This window comes from Homalodisca vitripennis, chromosome 8, assembly GCF_021130785.1.
Source record: "Homalodisca vitripennis isolate AUS2020 chromosome 8, UT_GWSS_2.1, whole genome shotgun sequence".
Classification (NCBI taxonomy): domain Eukaryota; kingdom Metazoa; phylum Arthropoda; class Insecta; order Hemiptera; family Cicadellidae; genus Homalodisca; species Homalodisca vitripennis.
In genome coordinates, this window is record NC_060214.1 from 109,183,260 (window position 1) to 109,203,792 (window position 20,533).

The 20,533-nt window shown below is 36.2% G+C and overlaps 1 protein-coding gene across 1 annotated transcript in view; it reads right to left on the reverse strand.

The window, feature by feature from the left end:
* Nucleotides 1-20,533, reverse strand: part of LOC124368315 (glycine receptor subunit beta-type 4-like) — a 185,234-nt gene that overhangs the window by 134,345 nt on the left and 30,356 nt on the right. Inside the window, exons 3-5 of the mRNA XM_046825589.1 lie at nucleotides 19,865-20,094; nucleotides 19,692-19,774; nucleotides 13,350-13,475 (exon numbers count right to left, since the gene is read on the reverse strand). Of these exons, the coding sequence (XP_046681545.1) occupies nucleotides 13,350-13,475; nucleotides 19,692-19,774; nucleotides 19,865-20,094 (439 nt within the window). The remainder of the gene's footprint in view (nucleotides 1-13,349; nucleotides 13,476-19,691; nucleotides 19,775-19,864; nucleotides 20,095-20,533) is intronic.

The window sequence follows — 20,533 nt, forward strand, 5'->3', positions numbered from 1 at the left end:
CACATACAAATTACGTACCTTGGTAAGAAGACCTTGGATAACTTAACAAACTATTTATAATATGATCGTGGTTTTTGATAACTATAAACAATTATATTTTATATTGGTTTTAACCAATATTCATTTCATTGGTAAACGTCATTTTATTTCATAACTAAAACTTGTTTTTAATACTATTAGGAGATTAACAATACTCTTTGTATTCTCTACTATGAAAACTTATTCATACCTCACTTATACTTACAATAAATTACTTTTGTTTATGAACATTTATTTATGTCTTCATTATCAGTTCCAGTAAATGAATAGTAACACAAATTCTTCCACAGAGTAAAACACCTTAGACACTATCATGTCTTTTAATTGAAATTTTGAACTGCTTGTAATCGTGTAACTTTGTAAAGCTTTCGGGGAGACCATTGACAAGTCTGAAAGGAGCTTGTGGTGGAATTTGATTATATACCCGTATTCTACATTGTTGTACTCCATAGCTTCTCTTCCTCTAGTTTCATAACCATGGACGTCATTGTCCTACATCAATTCTCATCGGAACCTGCAGTAGGACGTTAAAAACATATATGTCATCTTCCTGAATGCACAAAGGTTTTAATTTGGCTTCAATTTTGACAGTATTCTGTTCGATGAACGTAATGTGTTCTAGTTGATTTTGCTTTGAAGCAGAGAGTCGTATCATCTGCGTACTGGACGAGTTGTCTGTTTTGTACTGATGAACCAACGTCATTCAAAGTATATCATGAAGAGCAAAGGGCCAATCAAGAGCCTTGTGGGACACCATAACTCAGCCCCTGTCTTTCCGAGCGAATGTCTCAAATTTCTACAAATTATGTTCTATTCCTAAGATACGATTCAGTCCACTTGATCGGTAATTCTCGTATCCCATAATTTTAAATATTTTATCAAGGTTTTATGATCAACACAGTCGAAAGCCTTTGATAAGTCGAGGAATAAACTTAGCGTAGTTTCACGACTTTCCAAGCTTCTACTATCATTTCGACCAGGCGCACGACATGCTGAATACTACGTCTATTGTCTAGTTACCACTTCGAAAGCTGAATTGGTTCACTGGTTCGTCGGTTTGTGGTTTTTTATTCTTTATGATGGCCCATGCTGTTTTAGATACGTTTTTTCACGTGAGTTAAAAAATAAGTAAAAATAATTTTGTGATGCTTTGGTTACAAAATAAGCTGTTACAGTTTGTATTGATACGTTTATAATTTTGAAAACGTTTTAAAAATCTAAGTTTACTATGCTTTTCTTTATTTCAGAGTAAAATAATATTTTTTTCTCTCGAAATTAAGGTAACTTTGGTAATCCATGCACACTTTTGTTTTATCGGTTTTTGTATGATTTTTAGGGGCAGCTCAAGTCTAGATGGAAATTGAAATTGATTCGCTGTTCTACGGGGTCTCCGCAATTTTGAAGCTTCACTTTTCTCGCGAATGACAGTTCTTGAGGAGTGCAATGTTTGCGGGCCAGGTCATTCTGAGGGTTATGTTTACTAAGTGGATCCCGTCTTTGTTTATGGCTACTGAAGATTACCTTTTGGCCATAGAGATCTGAGACTGTCGTGTTGAACACAGATACCTACGTCATGCATGTTAATTAACAACGTTGTCAACGGCTGTAGCTGAGTAGTCATTGGAGAGTTCACCGGCGAAACAAAGCCAAATGAATTTAGCAAGTTAACGAAACTCTTGATCATGGGGCTATTGACATCTCGTAGAATGTTAATATTAAAATCCCCCACGACAACAAAAAATAACCCTTTTACAGATCAGATAACAGTTGTTCGAATTTTGAAAAGAAAAAAAATTCGTCTCCACTAAAAGATCTGTACAGTCCAAATATTACTATTTTTGAATAGTTTGTTTAAATTTTAACCAAAGTTGCTTCAAAATGTTTGTCAATTGAGACTGTATTTTGTAGGAAGGTGAACCTCCCCCTTTGGTGGATGTGCGGCAGTAAAACCTTGCGGGTTGGTAATTCGAAATGTTGTAAAGATTAATATAACTTTTGTTTGAAACCGTGTTCAGTGAGTGACAACTAGCAGCTGGAGATAGAGTTACTCGCACATGATAGTTAGCTCCTCCCCTTTATTTTTTGCCATTTGTGCACTTTGGTCCACTAATGTCAACTGGTTGTTTGTAATGATTGAATTTGAACTTTATTGTTTTCCGCGGTTCTCAGTTAGTTTTTTAGTTCGGCTGAAAGTGGATTTCCTGAAACATCAGATTAGTGATACTTAAAATAATGTCTTCACTGGTGTCTTGCCGTTTCTCTGAAGCAGAGATCCTCTGGAGTCACAAGGGCTTCTTGGCAAATACTCGTATGACTGGGCGGCCTCTGAGTACGAGTCATACGGAACAGCCTTCAGGTCTCTAGGTTCAGGATTGGATGCAGTCACTATTGACATTGGATCCGGCCCGGTGGCTGGGGACGAGCTGTGAGATTTGGGTTACATCTTGGCCAGGTGTTTAACAACTAGGTGCACTTTCCCTCGTTTTCGCACATGAAGCTCCTACTACTTGAAATGTTAGCGATTACGTCTGTCAAGTCTGGTAAAACACACCAGGTTAGATCTGCTCACCTGTTGCGCAAGATCAATACTCCTGTCCTATAAAACGATAACAACAGTCAACCTTTAACATACAGCGATGAGCTGTAACAGACGCTTCTCTAAAGACTGGTAAGAAACACGTCTGGAGGGACCAGCGAACCTGTCTGATAACACCATACCTTCAGTTAACGTTCAACGTACATGTGTAATACAATTTATTTAAGGTCTGGTCAGCAAAACAACAGGCAGAAAATGTTCACCTGTTGATTACGATCAATACTCCTGTCTGATAACACGACAAGAACAGTCAACCTCCAACGTGGTCCTCTATGGTCGAATAAGAAACGCATCTGGCGGGAACTGTTCACCTGTTGAGCACGATCAATACTCCTGTCTGATAACACCAGAACAGCAGTCACCTTCCAACGTACAGCAATGAGCTGTAACAAAAACTTCTCTATGGTCTAATAAGAAACACACCAGGTGGGAACTGATCACCTGTTGCGTACGATCAATACTCCTGTCTGATAACACGACAAGAACAGTCAACCTCCAACAATCAGCAATTAGATGTAACACAAATTTCTGTAACGTCTGGTAAGAAACACACCAGGTGGGAACTGATCACCTGTTGCGTACGATCAATACTCCTGTCTGATAACACGACAAGAACAGTCAACCTCCAACAATCAGCAATTAGATGTAACACAAATTTCTGTAACGTCTGGTAAGAAACACACCAGGTGGGAACTGATCACCTGTTGCGTACGATCAATACTCCTGTCTGATAACACGACAAGAACAGTCAACCTCCAACAATCAGCAATTAGATGTAACACAAATTTCTGTAACGTCTGGTAAGAAACACACCAGGTCGGAACTGATCACCTGTTGCGTACGATCAATACTCCTGTCTGATAACACGACAAGAACAGTCAACCTCCAACGTACAGCAATTAGATGTAACAGAATGTAACGTCTGGTAAGAAACACACCAGGTTTTGTCCTCCTCCGTAGACTAATGGATATAGTCTCGGCTCTCTAACTGAGAGATCACGGGTTCAAATCCCGGGGAGGGCCAATCAGGCATAGACACGATAAAGTACTTTGCAAATAAATACTAGTGTGTAATAAATCAGAGTACTTTGCAAATAAAATACCAGTGTAATAAAAATCAGTGTACATCGAAGCCAGCATAGCTTAAAGCTGAGGCTTAAAAGAGAAAAAAAAAGAGTACGATCAATACTCCTGTCTGATAACCCAGAACAATAGTCACCTTCCAACGTACAGCAATGAGCTGTAACAAAAACTTCTATAAGGTCTAATAAGAAACACATCTGGCGGGAACTGTTCACCTTTTGAGCACGATTAATATTCCGGTCAATGCTCAGAACACTGAGACTCATAATACAGCCTTCTGTTCCATGCCTTGAACACTCATCACGAATAGGGTTTGTGGCTCACCTTGGAAACTTTCTGTGCTAACAAAATTTTTTCTACACCCTCTTAGACCCCTAATGCAGCTTTTGCCTTTATGCTCAGACTAAGTTTATAATGTTCTGTGCTAACAGCACGATTTGAAAATTCTGTGGCTGGAGGAGTTGGTAGAGTAAACCCGGAACCCGAACATCACGAAAAGAAAGTTAAGCGAAATCTACGGCTCAGAAATGCTGCTTTTTTATTAGCATTTTTTTAATATGGACGTTTCCCGCTCATTTAGAACTGCCAAAGTTATTATAGATTCAAAAAAGTGATCCTTGCCTAGTAAGTAATTATCGCTAGATTTCAATATTGCTGATGATATTGCTTGAGAAAATTATTTGAACAACTTAAAAAGCATATTTAACGTCCTGTTAACAAACCAGTTTAGTTCTCGTAAAAATAAGTCAACGATTACAAGCCTTGTGGATACAATAACGCACTTGGATGGTAAGGATCGCACTCTCTGTGTGTTCCTCGATCTTTCAAATACCTTTTATTGTGTTTATCGTGATATATCACTGCACAATTTTGGGTGAGATGCCCCTTGATTGGCTGAGACGGTATCCCCAGTGACAAAGGACTGTGCTCAGAGTATCAGTGGTGTGTTGAGATTAATAACGCTCTTTCTCAAAGAGTCTCCATTTATCAAAGGATACCCAAGGATATACTGAAGCTCACAATACAATTCAACATTTCAACGAACACAACCTCAAAACTAATCAAACCAAATCTTCATTAATTCAATTTAGAATGCGACAGAAAACCTCAGATAGTTATCCAACTATAATGGTGGACGATACTGAGATTGAAGAAGTTTACTCGACAAAATTCCTTGGATCGAGGGGATTGTTATATAGACAATGTATGCGCAAAGATAGCCTCAGAAACTTATGTTTTCAGGGAACTTTCAAAATACTGCCCAATTCAGATACTGATGATGGCGTATTTCGGAATAATTTATCCACACTTATCTTACGGATTAACATTTGTGGGGTGGACGCTCAAGCACAAACTTCTCTTGAGTTTTGATTCTCCACAACAAATAAAAAAGAACAAATTGCTAAACTGCAAGAAAGAGAGTCGTGCAGACCAGGATTTCAAAATTTAAAATTGTTGATATCGCTTTACAGTACCTCTATATTTTAGAAACGTGTATATTTTACAAATCAAAATGCGATCCCATAAGAGGGAGTGACATTCACTCTTATGAAACTAGAGGCAGGGAGAACTACCGAACTGTGAGTCACAGAACGGCAGCTCATGAGCATTTGCCTTCTCAGGCAGGAGTTTAACTCGTCAACAGATTTCCGAATTCAGTGATTCCCAAATACTCCAACACTGAAGGCGTTCAAAACTTGCCTGAAAAAAATTTGATCGCAGAACATTCTATAGTATTGACGAGTTTATAACACACGACTGGGAGAATGATTTAAAGTAAATGGAGAATGCAATACATACCGACTAACAGTGAGGCTTGCTTAAATGGAATTTATCGTGTGTATGAGAACAGAGTGAATGGATAAACTGTAAGTGTAAAGGAGACTTCGATGTCAGAATGAAAACAATTTTAGCTACACCAAATATGAAAATTGCCATAACACGGCAACAATGATTTTTTTGCATTAAATGATTTATTATATTGTTATTATGTTTTTATCGTGTTATCAAGAAGGATTTGTCGTGTAAATGTTTATTAATTATTTTTTTATTGCTGGACTCGTGACAGGAAAGTGTATGTCGATTGTAATTAGCAGGACACGGACATAGCCAGACTTACACTGTAAGTTATCAGTGAATGAATTTCCTTGTTAAGATAAACTATTCGTAGAACTAGTGTGTGAGTTCCAGGACGAAGGGGGCTACGTCACAGATCTGATAGTTGGCGCATGCACACTATGGTTTTATAATGCCAACAGAACACTCAAGATTCACCCGACTCAGGCTTCAAGATTAGTCAAGCAAAATGATAAGCGTTGACTGATTACAGACCGCCGCTACCGTTGTATAATTGACCAGCCTTCAACTTAATGTAGGCAATTAACATTCTCTTGTAAGAAAGGTGCATCCCTATTTTACGGGCGCGTTTAATTATTACAACTGTAAAATCAAAAACTAATAAATTAATAATAATTACAAAAATACTAATAAATAATGAAGTTTACCATTGAAATTTCCCAAAAAGGTAAACCATGTCTTCATTACGATGGATATAAATATAGAGAACACCGTACTCTTGTAAATGGAGACATAAACTGGCGCTGTTTGGGCCGCACTTGTGGTGCATCTGTACGGACTGACCAAAATCGAACTGAACTGACTGTGTGTAACAAAAAACACAGTGGTACGCACCCTGTTACTATGCACACATTATCACAATCGCCTGCCACCCATCGCCCAGCATCTTCCTGCTCCTCAATGACACCAACATTATCACCTCTCATCTCGGAGCAGATTAATAAAAAGAAATGCTATACTGTAGAGACACAAACCGATGACGAATGCCTTAAATCTAAAGATCAACTTCTGGCTAGAATATCCGAGTTGACTAACAGACAGTCTAGCTTGATCTCGTATATCCAGGAATTAAAAAGGCTCCTGGAGATAGCAGAAGACACACCCAATAAAAGTACAGCTAAATCAGTAACGGTAGGTGAGGGGAATGATATATCAACCTGCTGTGACAACAGTACTCAAACCGAGCCGCTAGCTGAATCTTCGAGAATGTGTAGAGATTGTAACGTAACACAAACCAAAATGACTGAATTTGAAGAAATTAACTTAAGATTTCAGACTGAACTTGTTATTGTTAATGAAAAATATAATGACCTCCTCAAATTGCACGAAGAGCTTCTTCTTACAGTTAGTAAACGGGAAAGGAACGAGGGCAGTCTTGTTAGTAAGCCCTTGGAGATTCATTCTGCAAATAATGTGTCTCCTCTAAATGATCTGCCGGTCCTAACATCTCAGTTCGATGAGAGTTTCACCGTGTCACAGTCGAAAAGAAAAAGAAGTAAAACCAAAAAGAAGAAGAAATTAAACATGCCACAGAAACAAGTAATTGCACCGGGACTCACAAGAAAACCATATGTATTCTCGGACAGTCACGGAAAGGATTTATGTCAGCACCTTGAAGGATTTGTGAGTAATAACTACACGGTGTTTGTTTGTCCTAATCCTGGCGCTCAATCTAATCATATATTGAGAAATGCCAAGGAAATGTCAAGTGAAATGACATAAACAGTTATAGGTGTAATATTTGTAGGAACAAATGATCTATCATCTTGTTAACCACGCAATAATCGCCCTGCAAAACAGTTACCAAAACGTATAACCCAATTTGTACAAACCATCAAACACACGCAATGGATTATAGTGCCGATACTCCATAGACACGATCTACATTGGAGAGACTATGTAAACTATCAAATAAATCTTGTAAACAGTAAACTCGAAAAACTCTATGGTGCTTCGGTTGTTAATAAAAGAACTTTGGAAGAAGACTTTTTACCAACCACGGACACCATCTTAATAAATACGCAACAATTGAAATAAGCAGAAGAATTGCGAATTGTGTACTGCAAAATACAAAAGTACAATCTTCAATACAGTCAGAAGCAAGAGATGTAGCTACTTCGCAGCCTATAAATGAGTCTCTTCTTGTCCTACGAGAAATCCCCAAATTAGTCAACCCGGTCAATAACAGCATGATTTCTTCGACGCCTGCCTCAACTCCTTTGAGGATGGACAACGGAACAGCTCATCCTTCTCCACCAGTATCTATGCAACACTATGACACCTACTCTGATGCCCTCAAGACCACCTGTAACAGTCCACCTGAAAATCAGCGCACTTCACATCTTCAGTCATTGAGTACTCAATGCGTAGGCCTACCTGACCCAGATGGTGTTTGCAACACCAGTTCAAGGAAAAACTTTTTAGGAAACGTAAAAATGCCTTTAACAAAGGATTGTCATCGCCCCTGCAAAGTGCCTCAAGCTCGGGAATTTTAACTATCTTACACCAAAATGCGCAATCAGCAACTAATAAACTCCAGGAGCTGGGGTTACTCTGTGACGAGCTCAAACCGGATACCCTTCTTCTGTCCGAACACGGTTTTAATGACAAACATATCGATATGTTTGTCATAGAAAAGTACACACTTGCCAATAGTCTTAATAGGACTCATTTTAAAGGAGGCGGTGTTGCTTTTTTTGCCAAATCATGTTTTGATTTTAAAAAGTTGGATGCTACTCAAGTGGAGGAAAAGGTATTTGAGCTCTCTGGTATTTCTGTTAGTCTCAGTAATGGTCGCTCAATCTCGGTATATGTGGTATATAGATCTCCAGAAAGCTCGGAAAGTAAATCCTTTGAATATTTTGAGAATATTCTAGTAGAGTTAACGTCACAAAATCAAAAATTTCTGATAGCTGGAGATTTTAATATTAACGTATTTGAATCAGAGTTGGAGCAAAACCAGAAAGTTCCGAGATTTACTGGCTAGCTTCAATCTGGGATGGTTGGTGAATTCACCAACGAGAGTGTTTGGTGGTTCTCAGACCGCTATAGATAACGTTGTGACCGACATACCCGGGACGTTCGTGTCCGTTGTAGCCACTGCCATATCTGACCATGATGCCCAATTAATCAAAATCAGTCAACAGGTTAAAAAACACAAGACGTCGCTGTATATAGGGGAGATACAAGTCCATCCAACATTAACCTGTTAAATAAACGTTTGAATCAAGAACTTTGGCAATTGAATAAAACCCAAAACTTGCCGGAAATGTTCGATTATTTAAATGATTGCTTTAATTACAATCTAAATGTATATTTTCCATTAAAAATTATTTTAAAAGAGAAAAGTAAAACTAATTGGATTACTCCAGGAATAAATGTTTCTAGTAATAAGTTACGGTTGTATTGGGAACAATCAAAACTATCAAAAAGTTTAAAATTAAACAATTTTGTAAAAAAGTATAAATTAATCTATCGCAAGGTTATTAAAGCGGCCAAAGCCTATGAATATAATAAAGCAATGAAGGAAACAAAAAATGTTCAAAGAACCGTTTGGGGTATAATCAATAAGCACAAAACCAAGGCACCCAAATAAACCTAGAGAAATTGAAATCAATCGGGAAATTATTAAGGACCATTCAGATGTAGATAAAAATTTTTAATTACTTTTTTTCTAATGTTCCAAATCTAAATCTTGGCTGTTGTTTTGAAACGAGTCAAACACCAAGTCCCGTCATGTCGGCGTTAACTCCTGTAACAGAGAAGGAAGTGGCTGGCGTGATGCGTTCTCTAAGGGTGTCAAAAGTCAACTGACGTAAATGGCGTGTCGACATGGCTTTTCAAGCAATGTTGCATCCCTCTGGTGAAACCACTGACAATGATAATCAATACATCTTTCCAAGAAGGTATGTTTCTTACGGCACTAAAAAGAGCTGTAGTAATTTTAATTTTTAAGAAACATGAACCATTGAAAGTAAATAATTATCGACCAATCTCAATTCTACCAGTGCTAAGTAAGGTTTTTGAAAAAATTTTCTTAAGTAGGATGCTAAATTTCTTTGAGAAAAATCTTCAAAATAGTTTAGCTTTAGACAAGGTAAATCCACAATCGATGCAATCACGTACTTAATTGAGCTGATTGTTGATAGCTTGGACATGAAAACAGTAACGCTCAGCGTTTTCCTTGATTTGACTAAGGCTTTCGATTGTGTGGATCACACCATTCTCCTCAACAAATTGCACAACAACGGTATTAGAGGAATGCCGCTGAAGTGGTTTCAGTCATACCTCTCTGATAGAAAACAACAAGTATCAGTTCAAAATTCATTTTCACGTACAACAAGTCTTAGATATGGGGTCCCGCAGGAATCCATCCTCGGACCAGTTCTGTTCCTAGTGTACGTAATCAGTTTGAATTCAAAGATTCATAAAAGACACATAGTCCAATTTTCAGATGACACGACTCTCTTTCACATGCAAATCAAAATTTCAAGTTGAAATTCAAGCTTACGAAGAATTAAATGTATGTACCCAATATTTTGAAAACATAAACTTGAAACTTAATTGTTCCAAGACAAATTACATGGGTGGAAGCACTGCGCCATTTCAATACATACCTGCTGTGATGTTGGACAAGAAGATCCTGAATGAAGTTGACTGTACGAAACTCCTGGGAATACACCTCGATAGAGGGTTGACTTGGAGGAACCATGTGGATAGTGTTTGTGCGAGACTATCAAGTAATATCTATCTCTTGAGAGGTTTTGCCGAATACTGTTCAGATCAAATATAGAAGACTGCATATTACGGTTTGGTCCACCCACATTAATCCTACGGTATTATATTGTGAAGTTGGCTGTTCAAATAGCGACCCATAGACTTTTTGTCTTGCAGAAGAGAGCTATCAGAATTATTGCTAAATTAAAGTTTAGAGAGTCGTGTAGGAACTCATTTAGGGAGCTCAAAATACTAACATTATCATGTTTGTATGTACTGGAAACTACTGTACACTGCCGGATTAAGAGCGAAATGGTTAGAGGTCGGGACATTTACAACTACGATACAAGGTATCGTGAAAATCTCAGACCTGCTCAGCATAGATTGACAAGATATGAGCTACTTCCTTCTTAAGCCGGCATAAAATTTCTAAATGGGCTCCCTGAAAAATAAAATCAATAAATGATGTAAATCGGTTCAAGAGTTCATTGCGACACTTTTAGTGACTCATACATTTTATACAGTTGGTGAATTCATGGACCATCTCACTAGTTTCAATGTGCGATAGTACACGGGTGTTGACATCCAAAGTTATTTTTTATTATTTATAAATTTTACTGCTTGACAACCTTTATTGTTAACTAAATATAATCCTTAGCATAAGGCATTTTAATATTTTAATGAATATAGCATTATTATTATGTGACGCATGCTATGCAATATTAAAATTGTTTCTTGCAATAAAGGTATATTGTATTGTATTGTATTATTGATTGTGTGCAACAGGTGAGCAGTTCCAGCCCGGTGTGTTTCTTACCGGATTTTAGATAAGTTTCTATTACAGCTAACTGCTTTTCGTTGGAACTTGACTGTTGTTATCGTGTTATCGAGCAAGATTATTGATCGTGCTGTACACATGAGCAGTTGCCGCCAGATGTGATTTATCCAGTTCGTTGCTGATCGATGGAGGTTGACTGGTGTTATCAGTCAGGAGTATTGATCGTGCGCTGAGCAGTCAACTGATAACATAAACTTATTGCTGTACGTTTGATAGTGACTGATGTTACCGTGTTTATCAGGAAGGAGTATTAAAAGTGATTAAAAGGTAGACGTTCTATGTTTTTACCAGATCTTAGAGCACTTTCTGGTACAAATGGAACGCAGTTCCCACCTGGTGTGTTTCTTACCAGACGTTACAGAATTTTCTATTACAGCTAAAATTATTGCTGATCGTTGGAGGTTGACTATTCTTGTCGTGTTCTTGTACGATCAGACAGGAGTATTGATCGTACGCAACAGGTGAGCAGTTCCCACCTGGTGTGTTTCTTACCAGACTTACAGAATTTTCTGTTACAGCTAATTATTGCTGATCGTTGGAGGTTGACTGTTCTTGTCGTGTTATCAGACAGGAGTATTGATCGTACGCAACAGGTGAGCAGTTCCCACCTGGTGTGTTTCTTACCAGACGTTACAGAATTTTCTGTTACAGCTAATTGCTGATCGTTGGAGGTTGACTGTTCTTGTCGTGTTATCAGACAGGAGTATTGATCGTTGATCGTACGCAAACAGGTGAGCAGTTCCCACCTGGTGTGTTTCTTACCACACGTTACAGAATTTTCTGTTACAGCTAATTGCTGATCGTTGGAGGTTGACTGTTCTTGTCGTGTTATCAGACAGGAGTATTGATCGTACGCAACAGGTGAGCAGTTCCCACCTGGTTGTGTTTCTTACCAGACGTTACAGAATTTTCTGTTACAGCTAATTGCTGATCGTTGGAGGTTGACTGTTCTTGTCGTGTTATCACACAGGAGTATTGATCGTACGCAACAGGTGAGCAGTTCCCACCTGGTGTGTTTCCCCCCCCCCCCCACCCCCCCCCCCCCCCACCCCCCCCCCCCCCCACCCCCCCCCCCCCCCACCCCCCCCCCCCCCCACCCCCCCCCCCCCCCACCCCCACTTTTCACGTATGAGCTCAGTCTATGGTAGCCGGCGCGGTGTAGCGTCGTGTCAGTTTATAGAGTCTACAGTCAGCAGAGTTTTCAAAAAAAAAGAAAAAAAAGAAACGGTTTGCAATGGTAGCTGTTGGATTTTGCTTTGATATGAATGTAGCAGAAACGATTAAAAATTTGCTAAACGATAAAAAACACATGTGAAAAAATACTCACAAACCCGTAAATTACAACCTTTTTGAATGGTAATAAACGAATAAGTAATGAGTTGATAAAAAATGTTGTTGTTTTCTTAATAATACTAAAAAAGTTATTAACATTTTTTTATAAATTGTATTAGGGTTCAATTGAAACAGGATGGGCTGGTGAAAGGGAGATTTTTATCAAATATAGTTTGTAAAATTCTACTTAATTACTGAAATGATAATATTAGAACGAGGTAATGTGTTGATGTTATATTAATTTAAGTTGTTTACCAGTTATGTTCTTTGTATATACCTACGTATTATACTATTTATTTTATTATTAAATTAAATTTTGGTATAGAGCTATTACAAAAAGCTTTGTGATAGTTGGGTCTTAAAGGTGGATAAAGTTAGGTTTCTAATTAAGTCAATCTCTTTGTCCTATGGGATAGCATTGATTATTATTAAAACATTGTAACTGCAGAATAAATAGCCTTATTATAATGTTAGTGGTTTTTTATATTTTCTATATCATTTTATAACTCCCTTTGTTGCAATTAGCACTAGGTAAAAAGTTCACAAATAAAAAATCAACTAATTAGTCAATCAATTAATGATCAATGAGTTAGTTTGTTATTCAATATGTTATAACCAGTAGGTTATCAATGATTTGGTTCATTCAACACACTAATCACAACCAGGACTTTCAACACCTCGCGCTTGACAATGTCCAATTGTTTCAATCTGCATGAGTCTTCGGAGTTGTAAAAGTTATTTCTACATTCGAAACTAAATTAAAATAAACAAAACGTGGCTGTGCTGTGTTGGCTTGTTAAATCGAGACAGAAGCATTATCTAAACACACATGCTCTGTTCATTACAAATGCATGCCAGTCCTATTGTGTACATTGTGTCATACATTACCTTCACCGTAGTAGACATTGTGGGTCTTGTTTCTCCGTGACGAAGGACACGACGTACTTGGGGAGTCTGTAGCCGTCACCGAAGTCGCTGGGGAAGCTGAGGGGAGGGTCGTTTTGCCAAACAAACCTCATGTCATCGGCGGTGTACTTGTCTGCAGCAATCAATGACAATAACAGGACATAAGGTACTGTTTAACACAAACATTTGGAAATGTTTCAAAATCTCACTCAAAAATGGAGCTAACGCTAGTTAATTTTACAAGATAACTCCCACAACTAATGCAGAGAGGCTATAAAAATTTGTTTCAATGACAAGACAAGATAATTAAAGTCAGGTCTCTGAAAGTTAGATTTTGGAAAAACGTTTTTGTCAGAGTGCTCATGAAAACATGTTTTCTGGTTAAGACTTTGTTATTGTAGACTATATTTTTAATTTTAAAACTAAACTACGGGACCGTGTACTGAAATAATCAGGTTTGAAGACCTAATTAAATGGAAGCCGGTAATAATTCATGTTTCAGAAATTGTTCGTACATATTTCCTGTAAGGTTTCCTTCAAAAACGAATGGTCCTAGAATTTTGTCATCAATAACGGCACACCAAACATTAATGTGAAATCTGTGTTGGAAAAAGGTTTCTACGGTACCATGTGGATTTTCTTCGCTCCATAAATGACTATTTCTACAATTGAAGGACCCGTTTCTCGTGAAAGTTGCTTCATCAGTAAATAAAATTGAATTCACCCTATCAGCATTGTCTAGAAGCCAATGAGAAAAGTTTAAACCGTAAAGGGTAATCTGTCGGCAGCAAATAAATGTTGTACCTTTTGCAGATGAAAAGGATGAAGTCTCTTTTTACGCAAGATGCGCCACACTTTGTTTCTCGATAAACCAGTGCGATACGCAATTCGCCTCGTACTAGTACCCGGGCTACGATGAATATGTTGAATCACTTGAAGTTCATCGTTAACGCGATGATGTGCCTGCCGTTCAACCGAAAACGAAATTGTTGGAAATGATCCATTCGTTCTTAAAAACTGAAACACTGAAGAAAAGATTTTCGCATTCGGAATCCGCCTTGCAGGAAAGCAGGAAATCTTTCCTGATATTCACGTCGAGCAGCTTCCGCTAATTTCCATTAGCATATCCGTAGCAGAACATTATGTCGGCATATTCTTCATTAGAAAATTGAAACGGCATATTAACTTTTATACTGTATCAATATTTACACTTAACTTATCTGTATGGCACTTCAATATAAAATATTCAAAAAAAGTTCGTAATTGTGATTGTTGAACAGCTGTTAGTACTGCCAACCTATGAAAATAATATTTTTGTTACAAAAGTTGTAGAATAACGTAAATTAATTCGCAATTATTGTTGTTTCAGATCTTATGACACTAAAGTTTTTTTACTAGTATGTAATTCATTAGAAAAAATAGAAGAATGTTTCTATAAATAAAATCTATACATAATCATTTTCAATAATATTTTCAATAATTAACATGTTTTCTCCAAATATTAGGATGTACATTCAGTAAGAAAAAAAGTGTAACCGATTTTGTCTATTCTTCGTACGTTATTTATTTAATTAAAAATTGATTTTCTTAAAGTTTACGTATAATTTTTATTGGCTCATTTTACATCATTATCTTAAGAAATTAATTATTTACAAGTTTGTAAAAGAATTTTACGTGTTTGTTACACATTTAACAAAGTTAATCTACTTGAAACCTAAATGAAACTTGTTTTTGGACACCGAATTTTGCGTATTTCTTCAGATATCTTAAAATTAATGCAGCTAGAGGTCTGGTACCAATTTTATTCAATTTTTCAGTTCAATTTGCATAATATACATTAAATTTTACGTCCTGGGTAACGCCCAAAATAATTTAATAGGGCTCCCTTTTAACGGTGGCACTGAAATCTGGGCGAAATCTTTTCACCCTGTATAGCTCGCTAACTAAGCGTTTCTGGACCTATGTGTATATGAACTTTTTTCGTTATTTTCTCCGTAAGAACAAGTCCTGACAGTTTCTCCGTTTCTTCATGGGACACTCTGTATATACAGGGTGATTCAAAACTAAACGGCAATCTCTCGAGAGCTTATTCTATAGCTAAAAACAAGTAAAAAAGTTCATATAACCATATGCCCGGAAACGCTTCGTTAGCGAGTTACGCCTAGCGAAAGATTTCGCCCGGATTTCAGAACCCTTGGTGAAGTCAGGCCGTATAAAAAATGGTAAAGGTAGTTACAAAGATACAAATACGATTGTTTTTTATGTTTTTATATCTGACAAATTTATTAAAATTCGTCCCAGAGCTGTAAATGCAATACTTTCAGAGATATCTTACGTAAAACACAAGAATTGGTGCAAAGAAATAACACATTTTTGTGTTTAACGTAAGATTAAACAAAGAACAAACCTGCCTACCCTCTTGGAAGATATTTCCTGTTCAAAACAGAATAAATGCATGGTTTATGCACGACGGAGCACCTCCACATTTTTCTAATGATGTGAAAAACTATTTAAAATGATACATACGGTAGACAATGGATTGGTCGAAATGGACCAGTAAAATGGCCACTACGTTCTCCTGACCTCACGCCAGCAGACTTTTTCTTATGGGGTTGGATGAAGTCAATTGTTTATTCAAAACGGATTAACACCATAGAGGAGTTACGTAATCGCATTACAGAGGCGGCAGAAACTATCAAGAATGCTCCAAACGTTATGAAACGCGCTAGAAAAGAGTGGATTCGTCGTGCGAAAAACGTGCATTGCTAACAACGGAGGACACTTTGAGCAACTATTATAGGTGATTATTACAGTTTTATAAAGGTAAATACATTTTATGTTAATGTTCAGTCTAGAATAGATGATCAGCTGTTACTCACAACCTAAACATTAGTTAATATTTTATGCAGATAATAATATGCATTTTTGTGCGTCTGTTTTATTTTTAAATAAAGCTAAATTTCAATACCTATTATTAATTTTTTTCCTAAGTAGTTCACATGAATCTTTTCAGAATTAAATGTTCTACAAATCTGTTTAAGAAAAAAATGACCTTTATTTAACATTTATGGAAGTAATCTTACGTTAAACACAAAAATGTGTTATTTCTTTGCACCAATTCTTTTGTTTTACGTAAGATATCTCTGAAAGTATTGCATTTACAGCTCTGGGACGAATTTTAATAAATTTGTCAGATATAAAAAAACATAAAAAAAACAATCGTATTTGTATCTTTGTAACTAACTTTAAACCATTTTTATACGGCCTGACTTCACCAAGGGTTCTGAAATCCAGGCGAAAATCTTTCGCTAGGCGTAACTCGCTAACGAAGCGTTTCCGGGCATATGGTTATATGAAATTTTTTACTTGTTTTTAGCTATAGAATAAGCTCCCGAGAGATTGCCGTTTAGTTTTGAATCACCCTGTATATATGGAATATGCCATCTTTGGAACTACACATTATCAGGAGTTAAGATTATGAGGGCAGTCAGTACATAATTTATTTTAAAACGATTACAACTAATTTAATAGTACAGGATATATAGTTAGAGTATTTAACTAAATCTTATTAGTACATTTCACTTTATTCTGTAAATTCTAAATTAAACTGCTAGGTCTTTTACTATGTATATACAATATGGGTCTAATGGTTTGAGGGGAAGTACCTTTACTTATGTATTTATAGTAATATCTTAAGAAATTCTGAAGGCTTATTGATCATGGTTACAAGTATTTTCCACTTTTATTAAAGTATTAAATGATTTATTTTTACCGCTTCGCGTTTAACTTAGTTAACCGTTAAATTAATTTCAAAAGGCCCAAATTCTCCAAATGCGGCTTAGAAAATACCGAAGCAACCATCAGCGTTAAGCGCCTTTCAACGCTGAGCCGCAACATTGTTGCAGTATCTATATTGCCTATCATCACGGCGCTCTTCATATTTACGATTTCACAGTTTTCTTTGTGTTTGGTGTTTCGTACTCGTGCATTAGTTTTTATGTTTTTGTAGATTTATTTTAACACTCTGTCGTTTCAAGGCACGTTTGAATTTGTGTATATAAATAAAACCTCTGATATATATATATATATATATATATATATATATATATATATATACATTTTAAAGCTCGTTAAAATTTAATTTTACGTCCTTTTACATTTTTGAAATTGTCCTACAAATTATAATGTACTTCTGTCAAAATTTATGAAATAAATAGATTTTGGTTATCTTTTAAATTCTTTGTTTGAAGGTTATTTTTGACGATGGAAGGATTGTGGAGGAAACAGCATTTTTCCGGACATTTGCCATCGTTCAGTGAAACAAGAAATCAGTAACACTACGTTTCGAGATCTGCAATCTGATCTCTTCTTCAGGTAAAGAACTAACCTAATACAGTACATGTTTTAAATATTAAAATATTATATATATATATATATATATATATATATATATATATATAATTCATACATGTACTTAGTTATATTAGAAAATCACACACCAAATCTACTGCGGAATGAGATTTCAGTTTCATTTATGCATTGGTGATTAAAAATTCAATAAGTGGAGTACCTAAAGGCACCAACTTGGAGCATTCTTTTTTCTTGCTGTTTATTAATGACAACGTTTGTCCTGAAATGTGGCGTCTAGTTTTGTGATGATAATATTAAGATCTTTATACTGATAGTCGGAGTGGCACAAAATTTTAGTTCAGAACACTATTTCTCTCTAATAATTACTTTTTAAAATTATTTTTAATTTTCCGACTATTTTGGCCTCCTGCTATTGAACTTATGGACCTGATTTCTTAGCTGTTTAGAAACAAAATCATCTGTTATAGAAATGAAAAATTAACTGCAATGTTAAACCGTTGCAAGGTTAATACAAGTTATTCCCGCACTTCAATCGTATTTTAAACTAGCTGTTGTTTTCAATACTTTAACAACTTATAACTTTTTTTGACTACCTTTTTCAAGTTTTAGTGTTCAAAAAATTGTTGGTTAGTACGACACGACGCTGGGAAATCCCCACGTGGCATTATATTGATTTTTCAAGCATAACATAGGGACATTTACTAACGTAAAATTACCACTATAAAATAAAACCATTAAACAATTTTACCTATCAATTTTCTGAAATAAATAAATGTAAGATAGTAAGTGTGAATTTAGAAAAAAGGTAATCAGTTTAAACACAATACGTTATATTATCAGAGTAGAGTGCTTTACACAATAGAATCCTATCACAATAGAAACTTTAACGATGAAGTAAATGGGAATGAGTTCAGTCTACTGAGCTGAAAGTCCATATGACAACGTTTATTATCAATACAAACAATTACTACGACAACTTCCTCATTTTTATTCACGTATATGGAGAAAATGCGCCCATCATTTATTTATTTTAATTAAGATATTTGAGTTGAATAATCTAAGCATATACATATATATAGTTTTACCACTAAAACTGAGCAGCATTGCTGACAGTTAAAAAAAAATCATATTGTCACATTGGAGCGGGAATAAATTCTAAACTGTAAATGCTGATGTAGGACCGTGATACTATGAAATTTAACATTTATTATTAGACCATTTGCATTTAATTTTCTAAAAACACAAGAAAAATACGACACAAGGCTGTCAAAAGTATGACCCGATCAGATAGTTATTACAAAATTTGGTTTCATATATTTGTAAATTTGGAAAACAAAATGTACCTTATTAAACTATATTTGATTGTGTTTAACGTTTAATAGCTAAAACGACTTTTATAATCACTTATACCTGCAGATGTGAATGAAATATTTCGTCTATTGAAAATAAATTTTAATCTGTTAGTGCTTAAAATTGAGCAATATTTACAACATTTATATGACATACTTACAACCTAAGGAAACCAAGGAAAGAATTTTAAGAGCATCTTTTATTTCATCATTTAAATTTTTACATGTAATGTTTGTTTGTGAAGTGTAGGAACCTTTAGATACTCATTGACTTATTCCCTTAAGTAAAAAGTTGTGTACTTTTAGTTGTGTAAAACTTTATGTATTAATTCAGCAAAGCGTGAATTCATTACATTCACTGGTGAACCTCCAAATGATTCAATGTTTTTTTGAGAAGGATAGAATCTGATATCAAAAATAAGTTTATCTATATTCTTTGTTTAAAATTTATCATTGATAATGTATTTTTTTAAAGATACCAGTTTATAACCACTAATACATTTTTAATTGCCTGATACGGTAAGACATTGTTATCGAACGCAATAAAAAAGTACATAAAACGAAATATTTACTATCGCTGTCTATGGAAATCAAGTTTACTTACAACTGCTGAAATCAACTGCGCATTCTTGTACATCGAGCGGGTACAATACGAAGTCCATATCGCACTTTATAATAACCGTGGCCCTGGAAGCAGATCGTGAGTTCAGCGAAAGGGTTCACAAACATCATCCAACAATGAGTAAGATGTCTAGAAGCTAAGTAAGAACTTCTTACCCCATGCTGACTCTCATCGTCTGGTTGCGGTAGAGCCGAACAGAGGTCATGTCTTGGAAGAGTGAGAGGACCTTCATCTCCCTCAGCTGGCGGATGTAGAGGTCCGGGACCCAGAAGTCGTTCTCCTTGCCCCAGGTCAGCTCCAGGTGGTCCACCCCGGAGAGGTTGTCCGCCATCCGGATCCTCCTGTCTGTCCAGTAAACTTGCAGAAACACCTCTAGGGAAATCTCCTGCAACACAGTACCCAACAGGATAGCTTTATCTTTATGGCCAGTGTCATGTAAGGATATCCAAATTTATATTTATAATCTAACTGAAGTTGATTTTTCACAAACCTAGAAGAAGAACATGTATAGACTTTACGTTTTACGTGGGCTGTAAAGTATTGCTAAAAACTCAGCCAGATTAGTTAACTATGTTTACTTGTATGTTAGGGAATCACAATATACATGAAAATCAAGATGCACGTCGATCGTGGCTGCTACTTGGATGGGTGACCGCTGGGCAATCCTGTCCTTGCAAGCAGCCAATGGTGGTGGTTCGGAAGTCACCTTTAAGCTGCTGGCCCTCAGGTTAAGTGTTAGAGAGGGCTTCTTAGCCCTGATTTTGCCTGGTAAAATAAGGGATTAGTTACTGCATTTTGACTAACGAAATAGTCAAGTAGTTGGT